The sequence below is a fragment of the Corylus avellana genome, chromosome 11, assembly GCF_965113065.1.
Source record: "Corylus avellana chromosome 11, dhCorAvel1.hap1.2, whole genome shotgun sequence".
NCBI classification, from domain to species: domain Eukaryota; kingdom Viridiplantae; phylum Streptophyta; class Magnoliopsida; order Fagales; family Betulaceae; genus Corylus; species Corylus avellana.
In genome coordinates this window covers 5,197,747-5,223,304 of record NC_142500.1, presented here as the reverse complement: position 1 = coordinate 5,223,304, position 25,558 = coordinate 5,197,747, and the positions used below count along the sequence as shown (strand labels likewise).

The following is a 25,558-nucleotide window of genomic DNA, read 5'->3' as shown; positions in this document are numbered from 1 at the left end:
TTAGAATGATAGTTTGAGGGGTTAAGTGGACTTTACCCTATATATATATATAGTAAAATAAAACTGTAGTGTATAGCATTTTTCTCTTGGTCTTTTGTCTTTTTTATTTTATTTTAATTTTTTAATGAAGAAGAACCAACAAGAAAGTGCTACTGCATGTGCCCAACTCAGAAGGACAAACTCGGGACCCGTGTAAGGCACCTCCTCCCCCCACACGGATCGGTAATTAATACTCGAATTTGCCACGAGCACAGACCCAAGAACTTGTTTGCATGCACCTAGGAGGATTCAAACCTTAGACCCGACTCTTTTCAAAATGAGAAATTTTATATTTTTACCCCACAATACTAAGGTATCAGTTCTAACCATTATTTAGACTAGTCTTTATTAAAAAAACTCCAAAAACTAATTAACAATGACACACCAACATTATTAAATAATTATGAAATAAAAATATGATTTACACATCATTACTCTTTCCTAGCTAATTGACGAGGCTGAAAGTTTGGTTTTAGCCTACCCATGAGAAGATGTGACATGATCGACCAGAATGCATTTTACTGTCACAGTTACGTACACTTACATTACATAGTCTACTATATATAGCATGATCATACAAAATAACAGTAATTAGTTGCACAGGATTATCTTTAATTGCAGTCATTTAATTAAAGACGTGTGTAACGTGTGTTTATATGGGTCAGGGATGGATGGATCATGGATGGAGGGTTTGGCATGCTTCCCATACATCGACTTTTCTTTGAGAAAAAGAGAAGAGATCTTAGAAAATTATAGTCTTTTAGAATTAATTAATTTTAGATTAAGTTGCGTGTCAATCTAGCAGACATATGCATCCTACTTCTTCCACCTCGAGCAATTGTTTTTCAACGATGGTGACATATAACTAATTTTTTAAATATCCTATATTCAATTTTTCCAATTGATGTAAAATATTCCAAATCTATCACCTTCCAAATAACATTATAAAAAATACCCAGGTAACCCTCGGATATGGCTTTTCCATTTATGTAATTTCCGTTCACATTAAGCCTTCATTACATGATAAGGTAGGAGAGAGACACCATTGATATAGCCTTGATATCAAGGGGGCATGGCTCAGCTTGGTTCATTTTTTATCAGTTTAAGCTAAAATGCTCGGTATCAGAGCAAAAAATTTTAAATTCAAACATTGGCTCAACATTTTATTATTTATTTTAATTAAATATTTTACGTGTTAAACTTTACTTCTTTCTATCATATCACACAATAATTTGCAATTTTAATAGCATTAATTCTCCCAAAACTTGCTACCCAAGTATTCTAGATGAAGTTCTATTTGTGTTGACATATAACATGAATAATCTCAATTGCCCCGTTTACCAAGACAGATCATGTGAATGAGCTTATACATAAATATTTATTTATAAATAAATAAAAGTGTTGCCAGTCTACAAAAAGAATGAAATAAAGTAGCTAAAATCTGGGCTAGCTGAATAAATTTAATTAGTGGGATGATAAGCCTTGCCCATGCCATCAATCATAGTCCATTCAAAGAAAAAAGTGTTGGAATAAAAGTCAAATATGTCTCCTTCATGTGAATGGAATACACATGATAAGCCTAACCCTCAGTTCCTTCCACAAACCTTCTCTTCTCTTCCCTGCCCACCCTTCCTTCTTCTCCAAATAAACAAAATATATAAGAGAGAAAAATAGGACCCCAAGACATTGAAAACAAATATGATAAACCATGACAAGAAAAGTAAGAGAAAGATCTTTCAAGTAATATTTTTTAAGGCAGTCCCTTGGAAATTAATGGCTAGACTACACCAATTTGATCAATATATTATGAGAAATGTTTGTTTACTGCATGCCTCCCGCTTGCTTCCGACGTGACAAAAAAGATTTCTAGAAATCTCGAAAGTTGAATCCTTCTTTCCTCGTTAGTACTTCCCGGCATTTTCCATGAACTTCACGTTAAGCTAAAATCTTCCTATAAGTTAGCGATCGATGGTACCATGACGTGCCACTTTAATTAAAAGCATCATGCCTATATTGTCAACAACACCCAAGACTTCCCTTGTGTGGACATGTCAAAACAACACCCAAAACTTTGAAAATTAATAACCTTGTCTTTTTTTTTTTTTTTTTTATAAGTCAAATTTTGGGCAAGTCTTATTAAAAAGCGTCTACAAAATCTGCGTGTATAATAAATAACCTTGTCCTTCTCATATTTTATTGGGTTTGATATTTGCCTTATCGTATTTTATTGGGCTTATAGCTCACAAGAGGATGCGGGTTAGAGATAGGCACTACAAGAATTTAGGTCTTTAGGGGCGACTCTAAGTCGACCCTAAAAGTCCTAAAGTGGACGCTGTTGCCAACAGCGTCGACTTTTGGACCCTAAAGGTGTCGACGCTAATAGTCCGACCCTAATGCTCATATGTGTGATCATTAGCGTCCACTTCAAGTCGACCCTAATGATAACTTTTAGCGTCCATTTTATCGACCCTAAAAGTCACATTTTTTGACCCTAAAAGTGATGTAAAAGAAAGTCATAGTCGACGCTAATGGTTAACCATTAGCGTCGACTTAAAGTGGACGCTAATAGTTAACTATTAGCGTCCACAAAGTCGACCCTAATGGTCCTAAAATTTTTTTTAAAAAAATTAACTATCAGCGTCCAAATAAAAGTGGACGCTGATAGCTAACCATTAGCGTCCATAAAGTGGACCCTAATGGTCCTAAAAAATAAAAATAAAAAATTATCTATCAGCGTCCACTTAGGGTCGACCCTAATGATAACTTTTAGTGTCCACTTTATGGACCCTAAAAGTCACAATTTTTTGACCCTAAGATGTAAAAGGAAGCCATAGTCGACGCTAATGGTTAACCATTAGCGTCGACTTAAAGTGGACGCTAATAGTTAACCATTAGGGTCCACTTTGTGGACGCTAATGGTCCTAAAAATTTTTTTTAAAAAATAATATGCGATCGATCGCACAATTGTGTGCGATCGATCGCAGTACCAGAAGGTGTTCGAGATTTTGCGATCGATCTCACAATCGTGTGCGATCGATCGCAGTACCAGAAGGTGTTCGAGATTTTGCGATCGATCGCACAATTGTGTGCGATCGATCGCAGTACCAGAAGGTGTTTGCGATGTTGCGATCGATCGCACACATTGTACGATCGATCGCAGACCCAGACCCAGGGAACCAAATTACTTACATATGCAAACCAGTTTCATTTCTGAATTTAAGATCAAATTTCATACAAATTTATTAACTTTAGTTATCAAGAATCTCACCATAACTAACTACTGAAACTAGAAGAAATTATTAACTGAATGACAAACCCGCTCCAAACTATCTAATAAGTGGGATGCAAAAGAAACTATTTTCTGCCAAGAGTTTTAGTAGATTCAATCCTCCAACTTGCAATTAATAGAAGTAAATGAACACTATGACCTTTAAACATAAGTCCACTATAACATTCTCTCTCAGTGCCTCATGGGGACGAGGAAAAGAGCCATGTCATCACAAATGACGCCCTGCTTGTTTTTCCTCCAACAAATATCCATTGCCAATGCCACAAGCAACACAGGAGGAGATGCCAAATATCCATTGCCAATGCCAAAAGAAACAAGATCAGGTATCAGGAATGATAAAAAGTACAAAGGAAAGTTCCAAAAACACAGTTCAACTATTAACAAACACAACACTGTGTTCTAACTTTTAATACAACATACATATATACTACGTCTCTACCTCATTAAGGTAAATTTTTATCTATCCATTTTCTTTCTCAACAAAAAGTCACCAAAACTGTGGAATATAACATAAGAGTCATCACACAATTGGACCTTCTGAAATTCACTATTTTTGTTGTTGCTGCTGCTGCGATGGGAAACTAGATGGGAAACTAGAATTGGTCATGCCAAGTCCCTCATTCTGATAAAAAGTTGACCCCTTTTGTTACAAAACCAATTTGAACATCAACCTACTCCTTAATTATTGGTTCCAAACAGATAAAGTAAAAAACAAACAAACACTTGGTGTACTCATTTGAACCCAAAATTGCAGAGTCGGCTAATCTCATATCATATATGCACACACTTTGTACCCCTGATCTCATTTTGTCTGGTAAATTACAACCAAAATACACCCTGTATTTTTAAAACCTCAAACAACAGTAGCCAATTGACTACTTTATATATATATTTTCCAGATAATTAACCATGAAACCCTGTCTCTGTCGAAAGAAAATAACTTAATTATACAAATACATACTATGAAAAAGATAACTTAGATTGCAATACTCACCCAAAGAGAACCCAACAAAACAAATCCAAAACCAAAACTCCAGAAATCAGGATGCAACTAAACCTTTAAAGACGACAACACTTATTTCCCCAAAAATCACCAAGAATCAAATTATCTCAAATAAAGTCAAGAAGCCAAGAAAATAGAGAACAAACTATTACCTTGGATGCACTGCCTTTAGGCCATCCAAGGCCTAATCCTCCTCCACCGTTGCTGGACAAAAGATAAAAAATTTCTTCGTTATATATCTCCAAGACCGTCCTTCGTCCCCATCTCCAAGAATATCCCTCAAAGACCCTTGGGCAATCACGAACCACAAACAAATGCAAACAGAGCAAAACTTTCATCCTCAAAATTACCTTTGTGAACACATTTTTGCTTTCTTCCCTTCTACTCTCCGATTTGGGCAAAAAGAACATGCCAATAGCATATTCCCCTGCTGGTGGAAGCTCAAACCCAAGATCCTTAACAACCTGAGAAATGGCATGCCAAAAACAATGAAGCATTGCCAAATGAAGCATTTGCCAAACCAGAAGCAAGACAAATCCTCCTCCCTGCCCAAAAGGCATCATCTTTATTTCCCTGTTTCCCGTTATATCAAACACTTCCCCTCCTCCACCACTCAAGAATCTTTTAGGTTTGAAAGCCATCGGATCCATCATAGGAGGGAGGGAGAGCAGCGGGAAAGAAAGTTGGGAGAGCCGCGGGAGAGAGATCGAGAGTGAGAGTGATGAGGGAGGTGAGTGAGAGGGGTCTTGGGGATTTTTGTGTTTTGAAGGTTTGGGGAAAAACAGATGCGGTTTATGAAATTTTTTGTCCGAAAATTTCATAAACCCCGCCACAGGATGGCGCTTAATTTTTCGCACTCAATAGCGGCGACTCTGGAGTCGCTGCTATTGAGGGGTTTTTTTTTTTTTTTAATTATACTTACAATTTTTTTAATTTTTGTTTTTCTTTATTTTCTCTTGTAATATGTTTTTTTTATTATTATAATATTAACTAATAATTTCAGTTTAATAAATTTTTATGATAAAGATCATTAAGTTGATATTTATCTTATAATTAATTATAAGATCAATACAAAATCCAAAGATAATATAAGATTAATATAACTAATGTACTAAGATAATATAAAAAGCTTATAGTTCAATTGAATGTTCGATTGAACCTTCAATTGTATCCAGTTTGATCAATCAATTGATCTTACTGTGATCAATATAATTTATTCATTAGGATCTATCGGATGTTTGATCGATCAATTGATTCTATTACGATCAATCGAACTAATTCACTAGGATCGATTGGATTTTCGATCAGATGTTTGATCTTATCACGATCAATCGAACTAACTCACTAAGATCGATTGAATGTTTGATCGATCGGATTTTCGATCCAACATTTGATTGATCATTTGATCCTATCACGATCAATCGAGCTAATTCATTATGATTGATCGGATGTTTGATCGATCATTTGATCATATTATGATCAATCGAACTAATTCATTAAGATCGATCTCAATCGAACTAATTTATTAGGATCGATCGAATGTTTGATCGATCACTTGATCCTATCATGATCAATCAAATTAATTCAGTAGGATCGATCGGATGTTTGATCGATCATTTGATCCTATCACGATCAATCGAATTAATTCAACAGGATCCATCGGATGTTCGATCGATCATTTGATCAATTAATTATATATATGAATATATATTATATACATACTTGTTAGTTACTATATACTAACTTAGTATTACTATTAAGTTAAGTGGTAGATCACATGATCTAAAGATGATGTGAATTGTAATTAGAAAAAAAAAAAAAGATTATGTGAATTATTATATCATATGATCATATATATCACAAATTAAGTGATTAATATTAGAATCAACAATGTGTTTGTTTAGAGATATATGTTGTTGTTATGTTTAGAGTATTATGCTGTAGATATCATTATAAGTTAGATGTTTCGTCATATGGTCTACCATTATAATTTATATGATTATATAAAATGATAAATTGATGATTAAATCATGTGATTATATAATAACAAAATATACATATATAATATGACGTAAGTCAGAAGTATTTACAAACTCATACAAATACAACAATTAAGTACCCAGAGACTTAATAATTAGTTACTTAATAAACTAACATACTAACTAAGTTAATATATTAAATTACTAATAATTTACTATAGGTTATTTTGACAAAAACAAATTATATGTTACTTTGAAAGTCGACCCTAATTCTTGGCATCATTTTTTTTTTTTTTACCTACTCTTTTGTCGACCCTAATACTTAACTATTAGGGTCGACTTTGAAAGTCGACCCTAATACTTGGCATCAATTTTTTTTTTTTAAATTTTTTTTTCTACCTACTCTTTAGGGTCGAGTCGACCCTAATACTTAACTATTAGGGGCGACTTTGAAAGTCGACCCTAATACTTGGCATCAATTTTTTTTTTTTTTTTTTTTTTTTTAATTTTATTTTCTACCTACTCTATTAGGGTTGACAAAGTCGACCCTAATGCTTAACTATTAGGGGCGACTTTCAAAGTCGACCCTAATACTTGGCATCAATTTTATTTTTTATTTTAATTTTTCTACCTACTCTTTAGGGTCGACAAAGTCGACCCTAATGCTTAACTATTAGGCGCGACTTTCAAAGTCGACCCTAATACTTGGCATCAATTTTATTTTTTATTTTAATTTTTCTACGTACTCTTTAGGGTCGACTTTGTCGACCCTAATACTTAGGCATTAGGGTCGACTTTAGAGTCGACCCTAATGATCACTCTTCAGCCTCCACTTTGAGTGGACGCTATTGGTGAATAAAATTATTTTTTTTATATTTTTTTTAATTCCTCCACATACTCTTTAGGGTCGACTCTAGAGTCGACCCTAATGATCACTCTTCAGCGTCCACTTTGAGTGGACGCTATTGGTGAATAAAATTATTTTTTTTTTTTATATTTTTTTTAATTCCTCCACATACTCTTTAGGGTCGACTTTGTCGACCCTAATACTTAGGCATTAGGGTCGACTTTAGAGTCAACCCTAATGATCACTCTTCAGAGTGGACGCTATTGGTGAATAATTTTTTTTTTTTTTTTTTTTATAATTTTTTTTTTTAATTCCTCCACATACTCTTTAGGGTCGACAAAAGTCGACCCTAATACTTACGCATTAGGGTCGACTTTAGAGTCGATCCTAATGATCACTCTTCAGCGTCCACTTTGAGTGGACGCTATTGGTGAATAAAATTATTATTATTATTTTTTTTTAATTCCTCCACATACTCTTTAGGGTCGACTTTGTCGACCCTAATACTTACGCATTAGGGTCGACTTTAGAGTCGACCCTAATGATCACTCTTCAGCGTCCACTTTGAGTGGACGCTATTGGTGAATAAAATTATTTATTTTTTATTTTTTTTTAATTCCTCCACATACTCTTTAGGGTCGACTTTGTCGACCCTAATACTTACGCATTAGGGTCGACTTTAGAGTTGACCCTAATGATCACTCTTCAGCGTCCATTTTGAGTGGACGCTATTGGTGAATAAAATTATTTATTTATTTATTTTTTTAATTCCTCCACATACTCTTTAGGGTCGACTTTGTCGACCCTAATACTTACGCATTAGGGTCGACTTTAGAGTCGACCCTAATGATCACTCTTCAGCGTCCACTTTGAGTGGACGCTATTAGTGAATAAAATTATTATTTTTTTATTTATTTTTTAATTCCTACACATACTCTTTAGGGTCGACTTTGTCGACCCTAATAATTAACCATTAGCGTCGACTTTCTAAGTCGACACTAATGATCTTTTTCCCGCCTTTCGAATATTTCCCGTGAGAATATTAGGGTCGAGTTATTAGCGTCCACTGTAGAGTGGACGCTATTATTCATCTTTTGGGTCAGCTATTAGCGTCCACTTGGATGTGGACGCTAATACATAACTATTAGGGGCGACTTTCAAAAGTCTCCCCTAATAGTTGAGTATTAGGGGCGACTATAAAGTCGCCCCTAATAAGTCGCCCCTGATGAGTCAGTTTCTTGTAGTGAGGCTTCAACCCACAAGTCATCTTCATTTTTGAAAAAGTCAAAACTGCATTAGTTTTTTTTTTTTTTTTATTTTTTTATTTTTTAATTTTTTAATTTTTTTAAAAATCAAAGGGGGAGAGGGGGAAACTGCACTAGATCAAATACAAGCATGACAGTTTACAAAGATTTATGTGGGTTGTATCAAGATAAAGATTTCCTACAAGAATCCACTTGCCTATGGCTTACTTAAGCTTGTTAAGGGCTATTCTTGAAACTAAAGAAAGGGTTAAGGAAAAACGCTAGTTACATTTGCGCTATCATTCTAAAAGGACTAGTCAATTTGAAGTTTCCTTAGAATTTCTTATAAAGCTCAATTTCACCTAGTTACTATGTAATGTGAGGCTTAGCACTCAAGACTATCTTTATAAACCACTGCTCTATGTGGGTGCAATGCTTCAAAAAATTAATTAATTGATAATTAACTTTACGGTTCGCCTCATACTCCCATTCCACAGGGAATTATTTTTATGTACGTCTTGTAGTGACTCACCAATTAAGTGGTGGAAGCCTTTCCTCTATAGTCTAACATAGTCTGTTGTTGAAGCTCCTTGCTCTTGGCAGTTGGCTCGGGAATGTCAGTGTAGGTAACAACGCTTTCTACCAACTGCGTCTTCAACTTGTCCCCTATGAATAGATCTAAAATTTTCAGGCATTTTATTCTTAGCCACTCAGAAGGTGTTACATGGTGGTAGCGTTCGCGAAAATCATGGACAACAGTGAAATTAAACTCCATAATCAGCCATATCAAGGGTTGCTCCATCTATGTCGAGCATCGCTGATCCAATGGTTGAGATGGGCCTCTTTTTTTTTTTTTTTTTTTTTTTTTTTTACCCTTTTCGTGTCTCCATATATCATTATCTTTAGAAATAAACTTCTCTAATCATTTTTACTAACACTAAGTAGTCTTTATATAACCTTAGAACTACATTAATTTTAATTTAAAACAAAACTCAAGACTCCTAATCGATCACAATTGAAATTGAAAGAACTACTACTACAATAGAAAGACGACTTTTATAGACTATTAACTCATTTAAAGTAAAGTATTATATCCAAGTCAAGGTATCATTTCTCAGGCCCCATGCTCTCTCTAATAGAATGTCAATTTGTGTCGGTGCTTAAAGAAATAGGCAAACTGCAATTTCATATTGATCCGTATTGTAAAAGAATAGTTAAGTTTTTCAGCTTGATTACAGCACTACAAAATAGTAACTCTTAGAAGGTGATGTTTTAAGTCCAAAAAATGTTATTACTGATGTAGTGACTTTTGCATAATGACATTTGGCAAAAGACCTTAAACATAGTGACTCGATTCAAAATTCGAAATGTTTGCACAGTAAAAATGTCACTACAAAGTGACATTTAGGGCCATGCGTCACCTTCTAGAAGGTGGTATTTGCAGTTTGCACTATTCACACGTCACATTCCAAAAGGTGACGTTTGAAGAGTGCGCGTCACCTTTTAGAAGGTGACGCGTGCACCGTTCAAATGTAACTATTCTACTATAAAAATAATAATAATAAAAAATTATCAAACAAATATTTATAATACAAAAAAAAAAAAGAAAAAAAAAATTAAATCAAAACAAAAAAATTAAATTAATTTTTTTTTTTGAAAAAAAATAAAACAAATTAATTTTTTTATTTTTTAAATAATTGTAAATTAGAGGGGTGGTTGCCAACTGGTTGGGGGGGGAGCCCCAAAAGGCCACCCCAAGGAGATTTGGGGGTGGCGGCCCATGGGGGTGGCCGTGTGCCACCCTCGAAAACCTCTAGGGTGGCTCGCTGGCCACCCCCTCCCTAGGGTTGGCGACTCTATTTTTATTTTATTTAAAAAAAAAATTATTTTTTATGTGTGTGGGTGAGAGACAGGAGAAATTTTGAAGTTTTTTTAGGTTTGTGGTTGTTATAAAAGTAAATTTTGAGCATCAATTTTTTCAAAAATTACTTGGTGTCATTTGAATAGTAACACAGTGTTCAAATGACACTATTCAAATGTGAATTGTGACGCGTGAATAGTAACATTATTCAAGCATCACTACTTTATGAATATTGACGTTTGACAAGGTATAAAATGCTGCATTTTTTTTTTTTTTTTTTTTTTAAGTGTTGAGTATATATAATGTTGCAGCGAAAAATGGGCTTGTTAATTGTTGACACATAAATAATTTTGTATCAACAATTAACGGCAGAGGATCCAAATTCGCTTTTGGAATATGATCATTATAAAGCTGTTGAAGTTGAAGAGGATAGCTAGCTAGCTAGGTTGCCCAACTAACTATAGGAGAAATATTTGGAACCTTAACAAAAGTACTTGCAAGCAAATCTGGATGCATAAAAATTAAAAAGTAAATCTTGATGCATTAACTTTTAGCTCAGCATTAATTTTTGGTAGCGGTGGCCATGTGGTGTCCACCTGCAGCACTTAATATCATGCCATTAAAGGAGGGCCCATTTAATGGATATTTTCTTCATGGTCGGATAAGTTTCTTTAAATCAGTGCAAGCTGAGCCACATGCAGATGCTTTTCTAGGCTGCTGGCTGCGCAAGTAGGATGAGGATGACTGGTGGGGATTTTTGTTTCTAGTCTCTCTTGTAACAAGTGCTTTTTCACAATAAGAGAGAGACAATTGGCAATTGTTTCGCAATGACAAAGAAGGAGAGAGAATTAGTTGTGGTCCTGTGAATAAGGTTATTTTTTTTTTCTTCTGAAAAGCATGATCCTAAATCAAAACTATTCATCTTTATTTCCAACAGATCAAAATTAAATCTTCAAGATAATACGCTTTAATCAGGAGTTGAGTATCTCATTTGATTGTTTGTTTATTTTCGTGCGATGAAATTCTTTAAATTTTTCCCGCTGCTGTTTCAAAGCTTGAGTGTTGCAACGGGGGGAGAAAGATCTAGCTACCTTCGGACCGCTGCTCCAACAACCATTCATGGCGGTCAGGTTCTTGGCTGAGGAGCCAAGTTTCAAATGGCCTGGCCAATCTTTTGGTTCATTTCCAAGTCTTTAGGTTTATATTGCACTGTACCGTTGTTTTGGGGCATTTGTCGAGATGCCCCGCTTTCTTTTTTAATATAAATATAAAGAACGAGGTATTTGTTAATATCCCAAAAACTTAAGTTAGGAAGATATTAATTTAATCTCGCTCAACATGTAAAACATTTATTTAAATGAAAAGTGAATTGACGAAATTAAGATTCGGTCGTTGGACCTTTAGATCTAATACCACACGTTAAACTAACAATATTTTTCCTTCTTCCCTTCTTGTAGCTTAAAAAAAAAAAAAAAAATTTCTAGATAATATATCAAGTCCAAACCATCCATGCCAGAATGTAATTGTCAGTAGAAAAAAGTGAGAACCTCATGTTGTAGATTTGTCAAACGACACCGACAGATCTATCCCCAAAAAGACAAAATAACAGACTAGAACAGAAAGTCTTCCTGCTCATCCAAAAGATTTATTTATACCCAAATAATATCCTCAAATCGGAATTCTACATATGAAATAACAAAACCCACATAACTAATTAAGCTCCCTGTATGAAATAGACTAGAAATCGATCGAAACTAATTAAAATAGATAAAAGATAGTCGAGGCAATGGTGACGAGAATAAGAGAGAAAGTAGCCGCAAGAGATGACGCTGATGAGCCACTCGGTGGAGGCGGAGGAGCCGTAACTCCACCTGGAGGCGGAGGCGCCGTAACTCCACCCGTGACATTAACGGCTAACTTTTGTCCACCGGTGCAGTGCTGTGCGATCGTACAGATGAAGTAGTTTTCTCCGGTGGTATTAAGGGTGATACTGGCCGGTCCACTACTTTCAAGGGAAAGAAAATTGGCTGTGTTGCAGGTGTCAAAGGCGTCTTTGTTAACTGTCGCAACGTCATGTTGTCCGGTGGTGAAGTTGAAGACTGCAAACCAAAAAAAAAAATGATTAGATTTATATTTTCTTATACGATTTTAGGATAACAGATAGTTTATTAGCCCAAAGGTCTTAGATCGAACATTAACTCCGTCAATTCACTAAATTTCAATTCAACATTTCACGTGTGAGTTTCGTTAACAAAGTGTTAAAGTATTGATTAAGTGATTAAATTTGTTTTTTCTATTGACTTAAGCTTAGCTTACAAAAAAAAAAAAAAGTATTAAATTTCCTATTCATTTTGGAACTTAAAAAGCATCAAAGACTATATAAGACTCCAAATAATTCAACAAATAGAGAGAGCATAGAAAAAGCTGGAGTTTAGGTTTCTGTATATATATATCAAGAGAAGCTCACCCAGAACATCACCAACTGCAAAGCTATTATTGGCAGCCCAGGAGGTGTAAAAGGCAGCGGCGCCGTTAAAAACGGCCCAACCAGTGGAATTTCCGACCATATGGTTAACAGCTTCTGTTCGAGGTAGCACTGTTGCTGCTGCTGCAATTAGAAGTACAACAACAAGAAGCCTCACGTTCATTGTTGTTGCCATCTGTCTGTGTTCTCTCACAAACTCTGGTCGCCCCTTCTAGAGATATTGGTGAAGGCTTAGAAGGCCTTGTGTTCATGTGGGATATATATATATAAAAGGAATCACCTAACATTCTTGTAGGAGCCTCTGATCGATGATTGGGTTCTGGCGAGTTGAAAAGTCACTGGTTGACTCAGTCATAGAAAGTTGGTGGAGAAAAAAGGGGTCAGCAATGAAGAAAAATATGTCACATTAAAAAAGAAAAGAAAAGAAATATAAAAAATCCCTTCTTTTTTTTTTTTTTTTTTTTTTTTCTATTGGCCTTTCCTTAGTTTGTCCATATTTGTCGGCTCTTCCAAGAGGAAAATTGCATATTTGGAGAGACATTTAGTACACCATTTCACTCAGAAGCTTAAGTCTATAAATTTAGGTCAAATTATGTGTTGTGTAGCGGCCGATATTTCTCAAATAAAGTGGGATCGATCGAGAAGCATTCAAAGAGAATGGGTCAAGTGGTTTTTAATCTCCGAGTTACCTTTTGAGTTCTTTCACTACTTTTTCGACTTGGACTCTTGGAGTCCTTAGACTGACGTCTTGGCTTATAAAATTAAGGAACCTTTGTTTCAGCCTTTTGAAGATAAGCAGTGAGAAATACTTTAGTATTGAAAAAAAGAAGGACCAAATTCTAACCTCAAAACAAATATCATAATAAAATAATTGAACAATAAAAATAAGAACGTCGCAATCCAATTATTTTTGTTAATTATGAAGTGAAAATCCTTTGAGCTTCTCGAAGGTAAAACAACTCAAAAGCAGCCAAACTCAAGAGGTTACTATAGTAAATAATATTCAAAATATAGACATAGATATTTATAACCCTTTGCAACGCTAATGAGTAAATCTAAAAACTCAACTTTTATACAACTCTTGTACAACTGGGCTGATATGGAGTGGTTATAAACTATTTTATCAACCTTTATTAAAAGCACGTAACGAATCTCACCCTAGGCTCCTAATAGGTACATAAAGACATGATAAACCATGACATCATGAAAACTTAGGAAAAGAAGAGGTATTTTAAAATACTTGAAAACATTTTTGCTTTTCAAGGAGAATGTTAGCATAAACTTATCATGGTACTCTAAAAATTTGTAAGAAGTATGAAAATCATAAGAACATGAAAATCAACTTAGTACAGAGTGTTTTACCTTGAAGAGAGCAAAATGACCTCAAAATCTCATTCCCTCTCTAAAATCTCTCTCTTCTTCAAGGTTTTGAGTGGATGGAGTGAGGGAGTGAGAAATTAAGGTTGAAGGGCTGAGGAGGGCGGTATTTAAAGGGGGAAGGGCGTGCAGCATGTTCGAAAATGTGGATAATGGGAAAAAATTACTTTCCAGACTGGCATCGAACGTTCGGTGTACTATAACACAATGATTTTAGGGTTGTAAGTCGAACGTTCGTGTGGTCTAGGCTAGAACATTCATGCTAGGATTAAGATCGAACGTTCAGTCATAAGCTAAACATTGAATTTTTTTTTTCGGTTACTTTGCAATTAAAATAAAAAGGTTTTAGAACCATTGCAATTAACGGTTGCTTTATGAAAGTAATTAATGCAAACGTTGTTTTTCAAATAGTTGTATTTTTTGTTTTTGTTTTTTTTTTTTTTTTGGGTAATGAAATTTTTGGGGCAACATAGGTAGAGGCCTACTGTGCTCAAAATGGGCATGCTTTGTAGCTCAATGGAAGATAGTATTGTAGCAAATTCTTCTCATGGCAATCATTTAACCCACTATTTTGGAATGGAACTTGAAAAACACCGTAAGTACATTTCAATAGAATGTTAACCACCTTCACCGAGCCATTTGTTTGCGAAAAATAGGTCAAGCTAACTAAACTTAAAGTTGGTGCTGTTTAGGTAGAAAAGTTCATGCCCAAAGAGACTAGTGAATATGGGGTCTCTGTCACAAACTATTGACATAGGAATTCCACATAGCCTAAAAATCTCTTCATAGAAAGTATGAGCAACCTAAGGTGTTGTGTATGAATGCTTGATTGGAGTGAAGTGCCCATAATTGAGAGCTTGTCCACTACCACAATTATTGTAGTCTTCCCATAAGAATTTGGGTGGGCATCAATGAAGTCCATAGAAATGTTAGACCAAATTTGCTCCAAAATGGGCAAAGGTTGCAACAGTCCATCAGGTTTCTTGCTGTCAACTTTATGGCATTGACAACTATCGTAGTGCTTAATAGATTACTTGAGCTGCTGCCTCATGTTGGGCTAGCAAAAAACTAACTGAAGCCGTTGGAGACCCTTGTGGTATCCTTCATGTGTGCCATTGTTGAAGCTAAGGTTTAGTCCCAGTACTTAAACTCAACTACTAAGGATAATATTGAAGCCAAAGATAAAGCTCATTCAAACACAGTTAATGATAAGATGACAGTAACATGAAGTGTTGAAGGTGATCTAGATAACTACAGAGGTTATGTTATTCAAATCTATAGATGTTATGTTATTCAAATCTTAGATTAGTGTTTATCTTGTAACAAACCCCATCGTGTAAATCTTATATATATCAATGGAAACCCAATAGATGGGTACAATTAGTACAATTACAAAATCACATATACGTGAGTTCTCATATGGTATTAGAGCAAACCTAAGACTAACGTCTGTCTCGATCCAATTTTCTCACTATGTTGACTACTTTAGTTACCTCCAATGATTCCACACCTAGCATGACGAGGCAATCTTCATCCACCATTTCTCTTTCTGGTATACAAAAATTTCTCAAACTCACCAAAGACAACTATCTTGCTTGGCAAACTACTATTTTCCCATATCTTGTGGTCAACATTATTCTCCAATTTGTTGACGGCTCATCACTAGCTCCTCCATCAACCATTCCCCATCCCACCATCCCTATTACAGCTCCTATCTACAATCATGAGTATCATACCTGGTGGCAACAGGACCAACTCATTCTCAATCTCCACATTACCACACTCACTGAATCTCTTATTTGTCATGTTGCTAGATGTGTCACAGCCCGTGACCTCTGGATCTGATGCAGGCTGACTAAGTGGAAGCGAATAAAATAATACAAGAAGAAGGATAAATAATTCTTAAATCTTGAGTCTATTAAGGATCTGAGAATTCTTCTCAAAACTATAGAGTCTATCTAAGGTTTCAAGAAAAATTATAAAGAAAACTCTTATGAGTAATTCTTATTGAGAGAAAACTGATCAAATAACATAAACTGTCTTTTCAAGAGGCTATAATCATGTATTTATAGCCCCAAGGCCCCTAATACTTATAAAGGACGGAATTAGGGCTCCCCCAACCCTAATCCTAGCAAAACAACTAAACAAAGTCAGTTTAAAGCAAATAACAGCGGAAAATTAACATAGATTTCCTCGAGTGCGCTCGATCGTAGTATAGTGCGATCGATCGCACTACTAGAGACTTGTGCACTCGACCGTGAGCTCGTTTCCAGGTTCGGTCGCACTTCCAGAGACTTGTGCACTCAATCATGCGCTCGATTGCAGATGCAGAGGTGGATCGGTCGTAGTTAGGGCTGGGCACGGGTCGGTTCGGGGCGGGTTTGGAGTTTTTTACCACCCGACCCGTGCCCATCGGGTTTGATAAACCCTTACCCGTTACCCGGGTTATATGCACTAAAACCGCCGGGTTTCGGGTAGAACGGGGCGGGTTGCTCGGGTTGCTCGGGGCGGGTCGGGTATTTTTAATGGCTATCAATTTCAATTTAAGTCCTGGTGTTTTTGTAATTTTTTTAAAAAAAACTGGTTTTTTGTAATTTTTTTTTTAAAAACTGGTTTTTTGTAACTTTTTTAAAAACTACATTTGAACTAAAACCCATCAAGAATGGAGGATTAGAGGAAGTCTGGAAGGGGGAAGAGGAATAGAGGATATCATATTAGGAATTTAGGGTTTTAAACATATAGGGGCGGGGCGGGTCGGGTACCCGCCTCTTAAAAAATCCTATACCCGCGAGCCGACCCGACCCGCACGGGTCTGATGTTTCCCAACCCGTGTATGCCAAAAAAAAACTTAAATCCGGCGGGGCGGGGCGGGGCTGATCGGGGCGGGGCGGGGCTGATCGGGGCGGGGCGGGGCGGGTTGGGCGGGTTGGGCGAGTTTTTGCCCACCCCTAGTCGCAGTTTCAGGGACTACCTTCTCCATATCAGGTCCACTGCGCTCGATCGCAGTCAAGGAGCGATCGATCGCAGTTCCAGGGACTACCTTCGTTGCAGCGCGAGTCTGGGATCGTGTCACTATCTTGTGGGGTGTCTTCACATAACCATCCCTTCGAGTCTTCCTCATATACTCTCAGGTATTGTAGTCTACATCATCTTCCCCAGGTTGAACATAATTCTCCCTCGAATTCGCATCCTCCATTGAGAAATTGTCCATAAACGGCACAAGATGCTTGACATTGATAACATCAAACGTCTTGATGTGGCTGGGCAACTTCAACTGATAAGCATTGGGGTTGATCTTCTTCACAATCTCTACCGAACCAATCTTGCGAGCCGCTAGCTTATTGTACTCACCAATAGGAAATCTATTTTCAGTTAGTACCGCCTATACAAAATTACCTTCTTCAAATTCCAAAGCACGCCGCTTCTTGTCCGCATCCGCCTTGTACTTTACTGTTGATTCTTGTAGGTTCTTGATGGTTAACTTGTGGCCCTCTTGTATTTGTGCAATACGGTCCTCTGCCTTGGTGTGTATTCTTTTTAAATTAGGACGAGGTGCTAAATCCAGTGGTGCCTACGGATTACTCCCATAGATGATGGTGAACGAACTAAGGTCGGTGCTCGATTGACAGACCGATTGTAAGCAAACTCAGCCTGGTACAATTGTTGGTCCACGACTTGAGGTGCTCACCCACTAAACTCCTAAGCAACACACCCAAGGACCAATTAACAACCTCCGTTTGCCCGTCCGTTGGTGGATGGTAAATGCTATTGAAATCAAGCCTCGTGTGAGATAATTGCCACAAGCACCGCCAAAAGTGGCTAAGGAATCGCGTGTTGTGGTCTGAAACTATGGAAAATGGTAGGCCATAGAGGCGGTAGACCTCTCGAAAATATAATTACGCCACGTTCACGGCATCGGTAGTCTTTTTATACACAATAAAATAAACCATCTTAGAAAATCAATCAACTGCCACAAAGATGGCATCATTAGCTTTTTGGGTCCAAGGTAAACCCAACACAAAATCCAAGCTCACATTAGTCCATAGGCCCTCCAGAATAGGTAGCGGCATATATAAACCGGCATTTGTAGCCGCTCCTTTTGATACTTGGCACACCCTACAATAGTGCACCAACTTCTCCACCTCCTTCCTCATGCTTGGCCAATAAAATTTCTCCACCACCAGCTAAAAAGTTTTGTCTCGCCCCATGTGCCTTTCATTATGGCGCTCTTGAATAATTTGCAATCGGAGACTGCCGTCGGGAATGCATAGTTGCGTGCCCTTGAAGAGGAATCCATCATGCTACCCAAAATAATTCCGAGCTCCCGAAGATACATCATCAATAATAGGGCCAAAAAGAGAGTCAATTGATAAAGAATCCTTAAAAAGATCAAAACCAATTACCTCAATTGCCATGGTGGTCAAGAGTGTCGACTTCCGGCTAAGGGCGTCGGCCACCATATTCAAAGCTCCCGACTTGTGTTTGATGGTGAAGGAGAATTGTTGCACATATGCAGCCCACTTTGCATGTCGGGAGGATAGTTTATCTTGACTATTGAGGTGCTTCAATGCCTCATGATCCAAGTACAAGATAAAATCATTGTAGGCTAAGTAAGAGCTCCAATGCCTCAATGATTGCACCAATGCGTAAAACTCCACGTCATAGGTGCTATAGTTGAGCCGTGAGACACTCAAATTTTTACTAAAGAATGTCACCGGTCTCTCACCTCGACTCAATACAGCTCTAATGCCGACTTTGGAAGTGTCACAATGCAACTCAAATGGCAATTCAAAATCCAGAAGGACAAGCAATGGGGCCAATGTCAACTTGAGCTTAATCAACTCAAATGCTTCAATAGCCACCTCACTCCAAGAGCATTTCCCCGCCTTCATGCACTCCGTGATAGGCGCCATGGTGGTGCTAAAATCATGAATGAAACGCCTATAAAATGAAACCAATCCATAGAAACTTCTCACCTCATGTAATGTAGTAGGAATGGGCCAATCCCAAACGGCCACCACTTTTGAGTCGTCCACCGCCAACCCGTCTTTAGACACCACATAGCCAAGAAAAAGCACCGAATCGGTCATAAATGAGCACTTGGCCAGCGATGCGTAGAACTTCTCTTTCTGAAGCACTTTAAGTACTTCCCTCACATGTTGAATGTGTGTGTCTCTATCAGGGCTATAAATGAGTATGTCATCAAAGTATACAACTACGAATCTCCCTATAAAAGGCCGAAAGCCTTGGTTCATCACTCTCATGAATGTGCTAGGTGCATTAGATAATCCGAATGACATCACCAACCATTCAAAGAGCCCCTCTCGCGTTTTAAATGTTGTTTTCCACTCATCACTTGGCCACACCCAAATTTGACGATACCTACTCTGTAGATCCAGCTTGGTGAATATCGTTGCCCCACTCAATTGGTCCAACAAGTTATCCAACCGAGGAATAGGAAACCGATAACTCACAGTGATATTGTTGATGGCCCTACTATCTATGCACATCTTCCATGAGCCATCTTTTTTGGGAGTGAGTAAAGCCGGTACCGTGCATGGACTCAAACTCTCTCGAATATGCCCTTTGGCCAATAACCCTCTACTTGTCGCCTCAACTCTTCATTCTCTTTGTGGCTTATACGGTAGTATGGTAGGTTAGTTAGACTCAACCTCGGCACCAAATCAATTTGGTGTTGTATGTCACGAAGAGGGGGTAGCTCATTGGATAATTCAACCGGAAAGACGTTTGCAAATTCTTCGATAACCCTTTGGCTTTTTCTGGAACCTCTTATATTTTATTGCCTTCTTTACCCACTAGTAGATACCCACAATCCGCTTCTAGCATCTCTTTAATGAACTCATGTCTAGCCAACAAAGTTTGACCCATCCCTATTGAAGGTTGAGCCTTTCTCCTTGATTAGGTAGAAGAGTAAGCTTCACATTGTCCACCAAAAAATTATAGGTGTTCTTCATTCCATCATGATGCGCATTCCTATCATATTGCCATGCTCTCCCGAGTAGTATATGGCATGCATCCATCGCCACCACGTCATACCACGCCTTATCCTTATACCTCTTCCCAATGGATAAATTCACAAGGCAACATTTAGATACAATTACCTCATTCCCTTTCTTGAGTCACTTCGAGCGATATGGTATAGGGTGCTTCTCTGTCGCAAGGCCCAACTTCCGAACCACTTCTTTAGGCACGACGTTCTCATAGCTGCCCCCATCAATAACAAGTTTGCATCCCTTACCTCCAACAGTGCAAATTGTGTGGAAAAGATTATGGCACTGCCCGACACCTCCCTCCACCTTCCGAGGTGTATAACATATCCACCTAACCATCAATAGAAGAGTGTCATCCCTAGTAGCAAATTCTTCGTCGGCCCCAACGAAGTCGTCGAAATTTGCTTCTTATTTTTCTCCATCGCCTTGCTCATTGAAGGTTTATCTCAAATCTACGAGTAGGGCCTTACCATACTTCTTTCCCTTGCGACAATCCGTCATCTGGTGACCCGACTCCCCACATCAAAAACACTTAGGCCTAGTTGTTGCCCCAGGTCAGCTTGGCTGCCCCACAATTGCGGGGTTTTTACTTGGGCCGGTCAATTGAGGAGAGGCCTCCCGAGCTGTGAACGGACCCCTTGATCGGTTGTAGCTTCCACCGCCGCCACACCCAAATGTATTTAAACAACCTCGGACCGATGCCTTCTCAATTAGCAACGCCCCTTGGTGGGCCTCCGACACCTTGGTAGGGTCAAAGAGGTTCAATGTATCTTAGATTTGTGGCTGCAAACCCCCAATATATCGGGACACTAATTGTTCATCCATTCGGACAAATCAACTTGTGTCAATAACTTGTAGAACTCCTCAGTGTACTCATTCACGGGCTTCGAACCTTAGACTCCAATTTTGCAGCTGTTGATACATGGTTCGGAGATAATTGTGAGGCAAAAAGGCGGGTCGCATCTTTCCCAACAACTTCTCTCAATTGTCGAGTTTTCTCTTGCCTTTCTGCGCCCTAGCTTGCTTCAATTGCTGCCACCATGCCGCAGCTCTTCCCTTAAACTTGGTTGCGACCAAAGAAACTCGCTGATCTTCCGGTACCCCTTTGAAGTCGAAAATCATTCAACTTCTGCCACCCAATCCAGGAATTCCTCGGGTTGAAGACCCCCATGGAATTTTGGATCTCAAGTTTGAATCCGCTCTCCCACTGATTAGAATGAGCTTGTGCAGGGGGTCGATGGCCCTGCGTTCGGCACTCCGTAAAAGGGTTTGCAGATCCATACCAGTCATCACCTTCGTCTTCCTCCTCCGGCATGGGTGGTGGCGGTCGACGTAGATGCCAGTCATGGAGGCATGCGTCGGCCAGTTGGGTGGTGAGGTCTTCAATTTGATCCCTCATAACTGCAAACTGCCCTTCCTTGCGCCCTTCCTTCCTCTTGTGTTCAGAGCCATAGGAAGTGACTGAGCTCTGATACCAATTAATGCAGCCTGACTAAGTGAAAGCGAATAAAACAATAAAAAAAGAAGGATAAATAATTCTTAGATCTTAAGTCTATCAAGGATCTGAGAATTCTTCTCAAAACTATAGAGTCTATCTAAGGTTTCAAGGAAAATTATGAAGAAAAATCCTCTGAGTAATTCTTATTGAGAGAAAACTGATTAAATAACAAAAACTGTTTTTTTTCAAGAGGCTATAATCATGTATTTATAGCCCCAAGGCCCTTAATACTAATAAAGGATGAAATTAGGGCTCTCACAACCCTAATCCTAGCAAAACAAGTAAACAAAGTCGGTTTAAGGCAAATAACAGCAAAAAATTAACATAGATTTCCTTGAGTGGGCTCGATCGCACTACCAGAGACTTGTGCACTTGACCGTGCGCTCGTTCGCAGGCTCGGTCGCACTTCCAAGGACTTGTGCACTCGATCATGCACTCGATTGCAGATGCAAGGGTGGATCGATTGTAGTTACAGGGACTAACTTCTCCATATCAGGTGCACTGTGCTCGATTGTAGTCAAGGTGAGATTGATCGCAGTTCCAGGGACTACCGCCGTTCCCGCGCGAGTCTAGGATCGTGTCACCATCTTGTGGGGCGTCTTCACACAATCACCCCTTCGAGTCTTCCTCATACACTCTTAGGCATTGTACTCTACATCAGGATCTCTCTTGAGATGCAATTCACATCACAATCTCATGCTCGTATGCTACAAGTGCATCTTCAAGTTGCCACTATGAAGAAAGGCAGCTTTTGTGTAACTAATTACTTATAAAGAATCAAGTATTTTTGTGATATCTAGGCTGCTGCAGGGCAACCACTCAATGATCTTCAAATTAACTCATTTTTTCTTGCAGTTTTGGGGTCTGAATATGACGCGTTGGTTACATCAATCACTACCAGGGTTGATACAATGAATATTGATGATATTTTTGGGCATATGCTTGCCTATGAGATAACCATCCCATATTTTTGAATGTCTTCAGCCAACCTAACTGTCCGTTCTCCTGGTCGTGGGAGATGATGTCATTTTTCTTTTTCTAGCCATGGTGGTCAATTTGCTAGCTGTGAACAATCCTCTTATTTTGAGTCCACACGTGAGAGAAAGTGTTAAAGTAATGGTTAAGTAATTAAATTTACATCTTCCTATAAGCTTAAGCTTTTGGAATAACTGGTAATTTAGCATGGTATTAAAGCCAAAGGTCTTGAAAGTCGTACATTGACTCCGTCACATCATCTCATTTAAATTAAATATTCTGCGTGTTGGGCTTCACCTATTAAAAGGGAGTTTGAGCCTACACATGACAGGGGATGTTAGAGTAATAGTTAAGTGATTAAATTTACCTCTTCCTATACGGTTAAACTTTTTGGATAACTGATAATTTAACACAATCCTCTTGTGGAATAGACAGTGGCTACTCCTTTTAAGGCAGAGTTCATGGTAATTATTTCTCTTGCACATCCAGGTGTTCTCGTCTCACTTGCCAACTGTGGAACAAGCATGGCCATACTGCAATAAATTGCTAAAATCGTCTCGATCATGCATTTTAGCAGGAGTCCACTGCTTCACCTCAGGCTCTATATTCCTCTCTAGATCTTGTTCCGGATGAGAATTGGTATCCAGATACTGGTGCAACCCTTCACCTCACTAATGATATGAGTAATCTTAATCTTTTAGCTAAAGAATATGGTGCCAATGATTAGATATGTGAAGGGAATGGATCCAGTTTACCTATAAGTCACATTGGTTCGGCCTCTCTAAACTCTTCTCGTCATCAATTCATTTTAAAACAACTCTTACACGTTCCTAATATATACATGAATTTATTATATATGAGTCAATCAATTTGCTTTTGATAATTTTGTCCTTTTTGAATTTCATTCTTCTCATTTTTTTTTTATTAAGGATTGCAAAACCGGGACTCTCCTGCATCAAGGTCTACTTAAACAAGACCTTTATTAGTTCCTCCCATCATTCGGTCCTTCTTCTTCTTCAATAAAATGAGCTCTTGTTGTTGAACATACATCTCCTTCTCACTAGCATTGTCGCTTGGGTCATCCTGAGATTCGTGTGGTTTGGCATGTCTTGTCAAAATTTAATGCACATGTATTTGCTTCTAAGTCGGTCTCTATGTGCTCTACATGTTTGTAGTTCAAGAGCCATCAACTACGCTTTCCCAGTTTACAGTCTGTTTCATTTCAACCTTTAGATTTGGTTTTCTCGGATTTATGGGGGCCTTCTCCAGTAACTTCATTTCATGGAAATAAATACTACGTTTCATTTATTGATTCTTTTAGTAGATATACGTGGTTATTTACTATTTAGTGCAAATCCGATGTTTATTCTGTATTTTTACACTTCCAAACCATGGTCGAACGTCTCCTCAATACCAAAATAAAATGTGTTCAAACAGATTGGGGAGGGGAATATCGTAATCTCCATCAATTATTTCATAAAAATGGTATTATTCATTGTGTCACTTACCCACATACTCATCAACAAAATGGGTGTGTGGGGCGCAAACATCGTCATCTTATTGAAACTACTCTTTCTCTCCTTATGGATAGCTACGTTCCCAAACTTTTTGGGATGAAGCGTGTCAAATATCATGCTATCTCATAAACCAAATGCCTACGCCAATTCTACAAAATTTCTCTCCCTTTGAGAAATTATTTAAACATTTTCCTAATTATAATTTCTTATATATCTATAGTTGCGCTTGCTTCCCTCATCGTCGCGCATACAATAAACACAAATTTGCAACTAGGTCTCAAGAATGTGTCTTTTTAGGATATAGTTCTCTGCATAAAGGTTACCGGTGCTTTCATTGTCCCACTTAAAAAAAATTTGTGTCACCTGATGTAGTGTTCAGTGAGAATGTGTTTCCTTTTGATGTTGAGTCTTCCAAGTCTCCTACTCAAACTTCAACTCTTTTGCCTATATCGATTTCGGTGACATGAGGAAGGGACACGTTGTGCATCTCCCTTCCTCATGTCTCTCTCACATGTCTCCTACAAGTTCTCTTCCTCCTATAGAATTGCCTCCAAATCAAGTTGAGACTCATGGGTCTCCTAATCCATCTCCCACACGGCCTCTACATTGGACGCACACCATGACCACACGGGCACAGAATAATATCCATTGTCCCAAGAATTTTACAGATGGTATCTTACGGTATCCTATATCACATGCCTTGCTCTTTCTAGTAATTCAGCTATGGCTGAACCCTCATGCTACACGTCTATTGAGAAAATTCTAGAATTGATGGTAGCCATGCAAGTAGAATTTAATGAATTGATGAAGAATAAAACGTGGACTTTGGTTCCCTAATCAGCTGCCCGTAATCTTGTAGGTTGCAAATGGGTTTTCAAGTTGAAAAGAAAAGCGGATGGCTTAGTTGAACGTCACCAGGCTAGACTTGTTGCGAAGGGGTTTATCAACAAGCAGGGGTTGATTTTTGAGAGACTTTTAATCTGGTTGTGAAGCCCACTACCTTTCAGACAGTACTCACTCGCCTACTTCACAGGATGGTCTATACGAAAAGTAGACATCCAAAATGTGTTTCTTCATGGGTTCTATCTGAAGAAGTTTACATGATTCAACTGCCAGGTTTTGTGCATCTATCTTGTTATGCATGTACTTGTAAGATTTGTGTCCTACATTGAGAAAGTATAAAGAGTAAGAGTGGTTAATATACCTAAGTGGACCCAAGCCAATCAGCTTAGGCTTTTGGGCTAGAAGTGGTATCATAATATGTATATTAATTTACACTTGTTTGACTTCTCTTGGTGTTTATCTCCCTAACAATTGGTATCAAAGCTCATTGTTTGCTTCCGATGCAGCTGATACGAGGTCTTGGTTTGATGCGTTTGGTTTGACTCCGATAAAATGAGTGGTTTTGCTTGGAGTATACATGACACACTTGT

At 38.0% G+C, this 25,558-nt stretch overlaps 1 protein-coding gene and 1 non-coding gene across 2 annotated transcripts; one reads left to right on the top strand and one right to left on the bottom strand.

Moving 5' to 3' along the window:
• Positions 1 to 11,865: 11,865 nt before the first annotated feature.
• Positions 11,866 to 13,011, bottom strand: LOC132165723 (basic blue protein). The gene is made up of 2 exons (XM_059576396.2): positions 12,730 to 13,011; positions 11,866 to 12,361 (listed from the first exon to the last, which is right to left on the bottom strand). The coding sequence occupies exons 1-2, from the start codon at positions 12,920 to 12,922 to the stop codon at positions 12,021 to 12,023; spliced, it is 534 nt and encodes a 177-aa protein (XP_059432379.2). The 5' UTR covers positions 12,923 to 13,011; the 3' UTR covers positions 11,866 to 12,020.
• Positions 13,012 to 22,448: 9,437 nt separating this feature from the next.
• Positions 22,449 to 22,587, top strand: LOC148583025 (small nucleolar RNA Z247). The gene has a single exon (XR_015909518.1). It is a non-coding gene; the product is annotated as a small nucleolar RNA Z247 (small nucleolar RNA).
• The last annotated feature ends 2,971 nt before the right edge of the window (positions 22,588 to 25,558 follow it).

Excerpts from the sequence above, each read along its gene's own strand:
- LOC132165723 (XM_059576396.2), bottom strand. The coding sequence starts at position 12,922 with ATGGCAACAACAATGAACGTGAGGCTTCTTGTTGTTGTACTTCTAATT. Across the intron at positions 12,362-12,729 it reads TGCAGTTGGTGATGTTCTGG|TCTTCAACTTCACCACCGGA; the intron begins GTGAGCTTCTCT and ends TTTGGTTTGCAG.